The 10,866-nt window shown below is 45.4% G+C and overlaps 3 protein-coding genes across 3 annotated transcripts; 1 reads left to right on the top strand and 2 right to left on the bottom strand.

Annotated features, from left to right (window-relative positions):
* Positions 1-168: 168 nt before the first annotated feature.
* Positions 169-1,497, top strand: AGABI2DRAFT_40860 (hypothetical protein; the record flags this gene model as incomplete). The annotated part of the gene is made up of 4 exons (XM_006454949.1): positions 169-249; positions 306-433; positions 476-845; positions 892-1,497. Coding segments are annotated over 4 exons (1,185 nt in total), but the record flags the coding sequence as incomplete, so codon positions are not given.
* A 2,353-nt stretch (positions 1,498-3,850) lies between these two features.
* On the bottom strand, positions 3,851-6,494 carry AGABI2DRAFT_209759 (hypothetical protein). Its single transcript, XM_006455262.1, has 5 exons — positions 6,474-6,494; positions 6,346-6,409; positions 4,909-6,297; positions 4,474-4,844; positions 3,851-4,421 (listed from the first exon to the last, which is right to left on the bottom strand). Exons 3-5 carry the CDS (start codon positions 6,149-6,151, stop codon positions 4,137-4,139), a joined length of 1,899 nt encoding a protein of 632 aa, XP_006455325.1. The 5' UTR covers positions 6,152-6,297; positions 6,346-6,409; positions 6,474-6,494; the 3' UTR covers positions 3,851-4,136.
* A 971-nt stretch (positions 6,495-7,465) lies between these two features.
* AGABI2DRAFT_180454 (hypothetical protein) lies at positions 7,466-9,912 on the bottom strand. Its single transcript, XM_006455261.1, has 4 exons — positions 9,803-9,912; positions 8,334-9,755; positions 7,898-8,268; positions 7,466-7,845 (listed from the first exon to the last, which is right to left on the bottom strand). Exons 1-4 carry the CDS (start codon positions 9,888-9,890, stop codon positions 7,576-7,578), a joined length of 2,151 nt encoding a protein of 716 aa, XP_006455324.1. The 5' UTR covers positions 9,891-9,912; the 3' UTR covers positions 7,466-7,575.
* Between the last annotated feature and the right edge of the window lie 954 nt (positions 9,913-10,866).

Here is a 10,866-nt window from a genome sequence, read left to right as displayed (position 1 = left end):
GAGCAGCGTTCGATGTTAAGTTAAGTTTGTTATCTAATTGTCGATATATAGAGTAGCTAACAGATTGTTATAGGGCACTATAGTTTTCGGAAATATAAGATTTCCAGCAGGGAAATTTGTGACAGTGGCATGAGGGTGCATAATATGACCGTTGCGAGCGGGGGTGGGGGTGGTGGTCCGAGATATAGGGGGGATATCAATGTTTTGTTGGTGGGTGATCCAGGTACTAGTAAAAGTCAGATTTTACAGGTGTGTGTGTCCATACTGATATTGATTGATGTGTGTACTGATGATTTGGTTTCAAGTACGTGCATAAGATTGCACCGAGAGGTGTATATACCTCTGGGAAAGGATCGTCTGCTGTTGGTTTGACGGCATATGTGACCCGAGATCCTGATTCAAAACAACTCGTTCTCGAAAGGCAAGTTGACATGTTATTTTTCTAAACAATCACCTTCTAACTACTGTCCTAAAGTGGCGCCCTCGTACTCTCCGACGGTGGAATATGTTGCATCGACGAATTTGATAAAATGTCAGATGCGACACGCAGTGTCTTGCATGAAGTCATGGAACAACAAACTGTATCTATAGCCAAAGCCGGTATCATCACGACATTAAATGCACGTACATCTGTACTTGCAGCTGCGAATCCTGTAGGATCGAAATATGATACGGAGTTGCCTATAACGAGGAATATTGATTTACCGCCGACGTTGATTTCGAGGTTTGATTTGTTGTATCTTGTGTTGGATAGGGTGGATGAGGGGTTGGATAGGAAGTTGGCGGGGTTTTTGGTGGGGTTGTATTTGGAGGATGTGCCGAATAATGAAGAGTTGGATATATTGGTATGAATTTTTTTTTTTTTGTGATGATTATTTATTATTTTTGCAGCCGTTACATGAATTATCGGCATATATATCCTATGCGCGTTCAAATATTCATCCTATCATAACTGAAATAGCATCTACAACTCTCGTCACATCTTATGTCGAAATGCGTAACCTCGGTTCCTCTTCCGATACTCGTTCCTCCGAAAAACGTATAACAGCTACGACTCGACAACTCGAATCTCTAATTCGACTTTCCGAAGCCCATGCCAGAATGCGATTCTCATCATTCGTAGAAGAAGGAGATGTGATAGAAGCATATAGGTTAATGAGAGAAGCTATAAAGACATCAGCTATGGATCCGAGGACGGGGAAGATTGATATGGCGTTGTTGACGACGGGAACGTCTTCGGGGACGAGGAAGGTGAAGGAGGATTTGAGAAGGGCGTTGGTGGGGTTGTTGGATGAGGAGAAGGGGGAGGTGGGGAGGAATGCGAGATCGAATAGGGGGGTGAGGTATTTGGATTTGGTGAGGGCGTTGGGGGAACAGAGTTCGGTTAGGGTGGATGCGGTGGAGGTGGGGGAGGTGGTGAGGGAGTTGGAGAATGAGGGAGTTGTTAGGGTGAGTGGTGGGTTTGGAGAGAGGGGGTATGTGAGGAGGATTGTTGAGGGATAAGTTTTGTATGTAAATTTGCTGTTATTTTTGATTGTGCATGTGGTTTGAGTAGTGTAAGGTTCGAGAAGATCGGGAGGTTAATGGACAGTAAGCATGTTTTGCGGCGATATAAATACCCCGAACTTATCGTGGATACCTTTCAAGGGAAGGGAAAGATCGGAAATGAAACTGCAGTTTCATGGCGGTGTAAAATTCCTTATCGTCCATCCCTCTTTCCTACCACTCCGATGAATGATTTGGGTTCCTCAAAAACTTTGTTTCTAGATGATGCCGAGTTATTGAAAAGTTTTACACATAACGTGGTTAGCAAGTGGACCGATAGTAAGAAAAAAGAAAACCTTGTTTTTTTTTTCGTTGGAATTGATTTGAATGGTTTAATTACTAGTGGCTACAGCCGTTATCGTCGTACGTCCTCATCATCACACTCATAGTTTTTACTGCGTTTAGGAAGCTATCATGTATATATAGGTTTACGAATGGCTCATCACTATAGACATGGAAATCCGATTGGTTTGGTACTATAACGATAACGATGACAATACCCGGGGCGACGGCAAAAAAGGGACACTGGTAACAAATGTGTTGTATTTCGTGAATCGATATGGTGTGGTTATAGATTTGATTTTGAATTATCTCCGTGAGTTGAAAAACTTTTTTTTTTTGAATTGAGGGAAAAAAAAAATTTGATTGTTTATTTTTCGATTGTAGGTTCTTATGATGTGACTGTTGGGACTTGTAGGACTTTGATTCGGTTTACAGCGGGTATGTCGTTATCTTTTTTTTTCAGTTGTTTAAGGATTCTTTGGGCTAAAAAAATGGATGAAAGCTACGACGGTGATTGGTCTATACCTCTCCGATTGTAAGTGCCTTCAAGCTCTCACTACAAACCTTAGACTCTTTCCGCACACACACACACACTATGTCGGACTTGACCTTCACTTTTTCTAGACATACTCGTCCTACGTGTTTGCGCCGTATGGAAAATGAATAAAATCGTCATCCTCATCCTCGCAACGACTTACATCGCCACGTTCATTTATGTCCTAACCCAATTTTATCTAATGTTGCGTCCTGCGGAATGTGTGTCTTACTATTTCCTTGTATTTTTAGTAGATGTTTTTGTACTCAGATGTTTTTTGTTTCTAGTTTTTACGCTTTTACCATCTGGAGGTTGTTTTGCCGATATTCAGGGGTCGACGTTGTGGATAGATTATATGTTGTTACTTATTTATGATATAGGTCCGTGTTTTGGTTTTTAACTCTCTTACTACTAACATTTTGACGAGTATTTCTCTCTCATTTAGCCATGTTAGTTTTAATGGGATATCCAACTATAAAGGAATGTAAGTGGATAGGAGATGGTACCTTGACTTTGTAGGCTTACGATTTTTGAAAGATAAATTCTCTTATGGAAGAACAGAATTTATGAGACGCGTGTATGTCGAAGGTATAAAAAAAATTGTTTGTACCAAATTGCTTGCAGTTGTACTCAAAGGCCTTTTGTTTAAGGTGTTGTTTTTTATGTGTTCCTTCTCCGTATGTGGTTCATATTCCAATTGAGATCCCTACGAACCTGAAATGATTTACAACTTATCAACCTCTACTCAGTGGTTGATATAGTATCGTTAATTTTACAACGAGCAGTGGTATTTCATGCGTTCTTTTAATCATTTCTTCCGTCATCTGATTCCATGACCTTTTTTTGTTCTGGTTATACTGTAACAGCCTGATAACATCTTTCTCTTCGTAATGTAAGTGTTCTCCTGCCCCCTACCTCCCCGCCGCTCTCGATTTTTCTTATTTGATTCGTAGGCCTGCTCGCATGTTACGATCAATATTGGCATCTCGAGTCTTATTACACATCCGTGAATACTCTTCTCGAGAAGTCCGCAGATTCAATACTACGGAGGTCACAAACGGTATTAGGTTCAATTGAAACAAAGGGGGGAACAGAGGGTAGGACTCGGTGAAATCATAGCCACCAGGAAATAGAGGCCTGTAGAGTGCTGGTCGTCCCTTAGCGGCAATCTAAAGTTTCGGTAGAGTTGGGCGAACAGCAGCGAGTGAACCCTCAGCGCTTCAGCAGCACCGGGAATGCTCGAGAGGCCAAATTGTATCATTTTCCGACTTTCTCTTGTCGGTTTTTCGCATGTGTTAGACAAGGAATGAAATAATGAACGTAGTTTCGCTTGTAGTCGTACTTTGTCAATCGATTTACGGTAGCCAGTGAGAAGTGACACTGTCTCCACAGGTACAACTATCCATGTCTCTGGACTAGCGTTCCGTTCCTTTGAATCCGTTCCCCAGACCCCTGATCTCAGATCTCGATTGTATAACAGATTGATCCGGGTGCCAGCAAAAAGTCAAGAAAGGTTTTCGTACATACGCTACAGACAAACTACAGAGTCTGTCAAGCAGTTAGAATCAAGAAATTTCATGTTTTTGAATAGCCTGAAGGTTGGAATAATCGGAAGATGTGAAGACTTTTGAAATCGGCCTAACAGATTTGGAGTAGTTTTAGTCGGAGAAGACATAGTGTACTCCGCGGAATACTACGATACGTTGTGGTCACTGACCTCAAATCCACCTGGATATGTAAAGCCCGACACACCTTAGCCACTGATGTTATGGAGTTAGATGATGGCATCATCTAACTCCATAGCATCCCACAGCTCAAAGCTCTCCTCTCGAAATATTCTCTCGCCTTCAGCTAAGTCTGCCGTTTCGAAGTCCCGATAGTATTTCATCTCAGGGTCCAGGATCCAATACCAGAATGTGCTCATCTGACCCCAACCTTTGATGTATAGCCCGGATAAAGCATTGCCATCAGAATCGCAGCGAAAGATAGGAAGCTCCAAAGTTGTGGAACTTGGTTGGTGTCGTCGGATAACTTGGGCTGCTTCAAGCCTTGAAATACCCTGTACAACCATGTGTATCATATTCTTCAGGTAGTGTGGAAAGCGAACTCACCTTTCGAAAACTTTCCGCGTCAAATGCGAGGATATCACGATCTATAGTCGAACATAGTATTGTTTCTTGCACAGTTTTCATGCTGCATTTAAAATGAAAGTTCCAGCCTGATTTTAGAACGTTTGGTTTGAAAAACATGAAAGATTGGATGGACAGTTGTTTACGATGGTCCATGTGGCCCAATCTCGAAAGCAGTTGATTATCCAGGTTATCATATGGAAAGAACCCGTCGAGTAAAATTCCGCCCATGGCTACAAACAGGACGACCCTCGTAGTCGAATTGAATAGTTCCACGTCATAAGGCCAGGAAAGTACATGCTGTACATCCGCAAGGTTTGTGCCAGATTCATTGGCCGCAAGAACTAGGCCGCCTGCGCATACCGGACCACCGATAAGCATATCAATTGGTACACGAGGCTTAGATGTTTCACATACAGTTGCTTTGGAAAGAATAAGACTTCGAGTAATGAATTTCGAGCTCCACAAGATGTTGGAATAACCTGTTGCGTACTGCCGGGGTAGTGACGCAAAAGGGACCCGAGCGAGTTGGGTCACAGAGAAAATCTAAAAATGATTTATGGTAGAATGACAATGCCTCTTCTCCAGCGTACACCTCTTCTATTGACAATAGTAGCGGAAAGGAGCTGAAGTCTTCAGTAGTGTTTGATCTACCGTAAGATTCAATATGATGGACGACGGCTACCAGTTCACCACACAACATTTTCATTTTAGTTTCTGTAAGCCTGAGCATATTGCTCAAGAGACGTATGCTTGACATATGTTCGCCATCTAAGTGCATAAGCACCATCGTGTAGAGCACAAGTTGAATGGAAGAGAGGAGCCCGTTTGGCACACGTTGTAAGATGAGGGTGTAAAAGGCATCCAGTTCCTCGAAGGGTGTCCTCACTGAACCGCCATCAGAGCTTTGTGCAGAGGTTTCGAGGACTATATGCAGTAGTTCTTGCGGATCATATTGTGTGTCGGTTCGTCCGACAAAACGTAGCACAGTTGCTGCATAGATATATAACCCTTGTGCTGCGGATACGAGTGTGTGCATATCTGGCTCAGAGGGCCAGGGATGAGATATGGTAATACCCCGGCGACGGAGAATGTTCTGGAGGCCACATCGGAGGTAGAGCTCAATCTCACCGTCGATACCGCGGGAGATAGGAAGGAGGGTAGAGATGCAGAGGGATGCTGCGCTATAATCTGCAAACGCAGCCTCTATCTGAGGCTCGGGACGACTGAAAAATACCCAGTAGAACGGAGTGGTATGAGTTACGACCGAGGTGGTGACAATCTCGATGATCTCTCTCTGAGCTTCTTTATCCCTGCATTCATCAAGACCATCGACAAGGATGACTCTTCCCCCAATTGACTTCCCAGCTAGCTCTAGCTCCCGTACGGGCTCGACGATCAGCTCTCTGAACTGGGACCGCAATTGTTTCTTGACGATAGTTGGATCAAGTCGCAATTTCTTGTCGAGAATTTCATGATAATCAGGGGATTTTGATGAGAGCTGATATGATATGGATGTGAAAAAGCGGGAGTAATCGCTGCATCCGTGAACCGTAAAGAAGAAGGAGGCCCCAAGGTGGCACCGTGAGCGGAGCTCTTCTGCGCAGGTCTGCGCTATAGCAGTTTTGCCCACACCTGCGGGTCCAGTCATCCGATACATTGGAAAAGCAGATTGGGCGGTACCCCAATCGAGAATGTCTTCAATATATTGCGATCGAGTTCCAGGAAAACATGAGGGAACATATCGCCGTGAATCTGAATCAAAGGCTGCCTCTGGAGCAGATGATCCCCGCAGAATGTCAATGCCTTGAGCAGAATGATCAGATTTCGTTCGAATCTCTGGATAAGACCCACCATTCAGACTAGATTGGTAGTGAACACTCCTGTCGGTAATCACTGGGTGAGATAAAACGAAATTCTGCGCATTTTGAAATGCCTGCATGAGGGATAGATGAAAGGTGCTGAAAGCCTAGGATACGAACCTGAGCCAAACCTGTCACTCCATCAGTGAAACCACAATTAGCACAAAATAGTTCCACACTTGAATTGAGCGCTACCGAATAGCTATCGCCATATCAGTCTTGTTGCGCTTGGAAGTATTTCGACCGAGATCAACCTGGCCAGATACGTGGGGACAGGGCAACATTTACATGGCAGACAGATATGCGGTCGTTTAGCTTGCTGCACCCCGAGTTTCCCATGGCTCCGGACCCTGACGTCGTCCTCGACGACAACATCGACGACCAGGACTTTTCTTGCACATCAGAGCCCCTGCAACGACTATGAATATGTATATTATATTATTCTTCCGTCCTCTGATTCCATGACCTTTTTTCATTTTGGTTATACTGTAACAGCCTGATAACATCTTTCTCTTCGTAATGTAAGTGTTCTCCTACCTCCCCGCCGCTCTCGATTTGTCTTATTTGATTTGTAGGTCTGCTCGCACGCTACGATCAATATTGGCATCTCGAGTCATATTCCACATCCGTGAATATTCTTCTCGAGAAATCCGCAGATTCGATACTATGGAGGCCACAAATGGTATTAGGCTCAATTGAAACAAAGGGGGGAACAGAGGGTTGGAGGTGAAATCACAGCCACCAGGAAGGAGAGCACCTGTAGAGTACTAGTTGTCCCTTAGCGGCACTCTAAAGTTTCGGCAGAGTTGGGAGAACAGCGGGTGAAACCTCAGCGATTCAGTAGTGCCGGAAATGCTCGAGAGGCCAAGTTCTATCATTTTCCGACTAGCGTTCCGTTCCGTTGAACCCGCTCTCCAGACCGTCGATCTCAGTTCTCAATTTTATAACAGATTGATTTGGGTGCCGGCAAAAAGGCAGACGAGTTTTCGTACATACGCTTCAGACAGACTACAGAGTCTTTCAAGCAGTTGAATTTCATGACTTTGAATAGCGTGAAAATTGGAATGATCGGAAGAAGATGCGATTACTTTTGGAACCAGCCTGGCAGGTTTGAGTATTCTTAGTCAAAAAAGACATAGTGTACTCGGCGGAATACTACGACACGTTGTGGTCACTGACCTCAAATTCACCTGGAAATGTAAAGCCCGACACACAGTAGCTATCATCTAACTCCGTAACCCCCCGCAGCTCGAAATTCTCCTTGAAAAATTCTCTCGCCTTCCTCTAGATTTGCCGTCTCGAAGTCCCGATAACATCGCATTTGGGGATCCAAAATCCAATACCAGAACGTGCTCATCTGACCCCGACCTTTTACGTATAGCCCGGATAAAGCATTGCCATCAGAATCGCAGCGAAAGAGGGGAAGGTCCAAAACTGTCGAACTTGGTTGGTAACGTTGGATGACTTGGGCTCCTTCAAGTCTCGAAACACCCTGAAGGTCCAATTAAAACGTATCTTAAATATAGCGTGAAAATCGAACTTACTCTTCGAAACTTTTCAACGTCAAAGGTGAGCATGTGGCGCTGTGTAACCAAACATACAATTGTTCCTCGGACATTGTTTATGAGACAGTCAAAATCAAAGGTTGAGCCAAAGGTAAGAACGTTGGGAGTGAAAATCCATGATGTTTGAATGGACAGGTGTTTACGATGGTCCACAAGGCCCATTCTCGAAAGTAGTTGACTCTCCAGGTCATCATACGGAAAGAACTTGTCCCTTAGATACACGCCGATGGTTTCAAACACGACGGCTTTGATACCGGAATCAAGTAGTTCTGAGCCAGAAGGCCAGGAAAGTACATGCTGTATAACAGCATTTTGTGTGCCTGGTTCATTGGCCGCCAGAACTAGGCCGCCTGCACATATCGGTAAGCATATCAATTGGTACACGGAGCTTCGATGTTTCACATATTTCACATACAATTGCTTTGGAAAGAATAAAACTTCGAATAATGAACTTGGAGCTCCACAAGATGTTGAAACAACTTGTTGCGCATTGTCGGGGTAGTGACGCAAAAGGAACCCGAACGAATCGGGTCACAGAGAAAATCAAAAAATGATTTATGGTAGAATGTCAAAATCTCTTCTCGAGTGTGCACCTCTTCCATTGGCGATAGTTGCGCAGGAGAAACGGGACGTCTATGTGAGATCGTACCGAGAGAGGTGGAGTCTTGACTCGTGATTGTTATACCGGAAGGTTTGATATGACGAACGACCGCTACCAGTTCGCCACACAACATTCTCATTTTAGTTTCAGTAAGCCTGAGCATGTTGCTCGAAAGACGCATGCTTGTCAGAATTTCGCCGTCTAGGTGCCTAAGCACCATCGAGGAGAGCAAAAGTTGAATGGAAGAGAGGAGCCCATTTGGCACACGTTGTAAAATGAGAATGTAAAAGGCATCCAGTTCCTCGAAGGGTGTCCTCATCAAACCGCCAGCGGAACCTTGTGCAGAAGATTTGAGGACTATATGCAGTAGTTCTTGCGGATCATATTGTGTGTCGGTTCGTCCGACAAAACGAAGGAGAGTCGCTGCATAGATATATAGCCCTCGTGCTGCGGATACAAGTGTGTGTATATCTTGCTTTGAGGGCCAGGGTTCAGATGTGGCAATGCCCCGGCGATGAAGAGTGTTTTGGAGGCCACACCGGAGGTAGAGCTCGATCTCACCGTCGATACCTCGGGGGACTGGGAGGAGGGTAGAGATGCAGAGGGATGCTAGCCTATGATCTGCAAATGCGGCCTCAATCTGAGGCTCGGGGCGGCTGAAAAATGCCCAGTAGAACGGAGTGCTATGAGTGACGACCGAGGTTATGACGATCTCGATGATTTCTCTCTGAGCTTCTTTATCCTTGCATTCGTCAAGACCGTCGACAAGGATGACTTTCCCCCCAATTGGCTTCCCAGCTAGCTCCAGCTCTCGTATGGGCTCGACGATCAGCTCTCTGAACTGGGACCGCCATTGTTTTCTGACGATAGTTGGATCAAGTCGCAATTTCTTGTCGAGAATTTCATGATAATCAGGGGATTTCGATGACAATTGGCATGATATGGATGTGAAAAAGCGGGAAACGTCACTGCATCCCTGGATCGTGAAAAAGAATGATGCCCCAAGTTGGCACTGCGAACGGAGTTCCTCTGCACAAGTCTGCGCTATGGCGGATTTGCCAACTCCCGCGGGTCCAGTCATCCGATATATTGGAAAACCTGACCGAGTGGTAGCCCAATTGACAATGTCTTCGATGTATTGCGATCGAGTTCCAGGAAAACACGAGGGAGCATACCGCCGTGAATCTGAATCAAAGGCTGCCTCTGGAGCAGATGATGCTCTTAGAATGTCAATGCCTTCAGCACACTGTCAGTCTTTATTCGAAACTAATGCTCCGACTCACCGTTCAAGCCAGATTGGTAGTGAACACTCCTGTCGGTAATCACTGGGTGAGATAAAACGAAGTTCTGCGCATTTTGAAATGCCTGCATGAGGGATAGATAGAAGACGTTGAAAGCCTGGGATACGGAACCGAGCTAAACCTATCCATCAGTGAAACCACAATTAGCACCACACTTGAATTGAGTGCTACCGAACAGCTATTACCATATCAACACAAGTTCATAGCTCGGAGAACGAGTCTTGTTGCGCTTGGAAGTATGCCGACCGAGATCAACCTGGCCAGATACGTGGGGATACGGCAACATGGCAGACAGATATACAGCAGTTTAACTTGGATTTGGACTTGCTGCACTCCGACTTTCCCAGGGCTCCCGGGACCCTGACGTCCGACGTCCTCGATGCCAACATCGACGACCAGGACGTTTCTCGCACACCCAGGCCCCTGCAACGACTACGTCCCCCCCCCCCCCCCCCCCCCCCCCCCCCCTGAAGGGAGGATGTTTGCGGACTTCTGAGTCTAGAAATTCATCAGGCTCTTTATCCATAGGCTCGGCATCTGACAGGTCCAAGTGCGCTGATAGGGTGTAGGAGGATGTTTGATGAGATGGGAAGAGAAGATACCATTCGATTGACTATGTCAATGGCCTTCGCAAGAGTTGTCACTTGGTAACCAATCTTCTGGGATATAAGAGGAAGTCTTGCAAGCTGTATGGATTGTCAAACTCTGACCCTTGACCGGGATGGCTGCGTCTGAGACTACATCAGATGGCTTCAGTACAGAAGCCGACGGTCCAGAATGTCAGAGGATGGTGTGATTGACATAGTTTGGGCGGGGAAATAAATAAAAAATTGTAGAGACTCGTTTCGCTATCTGCATCTATATCCAAATCTGTACATGGAAAATTCAATTCAAAACTTATGTCTAAGGACGGGGATGCTCATACAGTCCCGCGGTCGTCGCTTGGCCGGAACCCTGCCTATGTGGGATCCCCCCCTTTTAATTCCTCAGGCGACCACAGAGGGCTACCGCGCTGGTTCAATGGAAGAGGGTTCTACGCGACCCGC

The sequence above is a fragment of the Agaricus bisporus genome (assembly GCF_000300575.1).
Source record: "Agaricus bisporus var. bisporus H97 unplaced genomic scaffold AGABI2scaffold_10, whole genome shotgun sequence".
Taxonomy (NCBI): domain Eukaryota; kingdom Fungi; phylum Basidiomycota; class Agaricomycetes; order Agaricales; family Agaricaceae; genus Agaricus; species Agaricus bisporus.
Note: the sequence above shows the minus strand (reverse complement) of the source record. Positions and strands in the feature narration are given on the sequence as shown.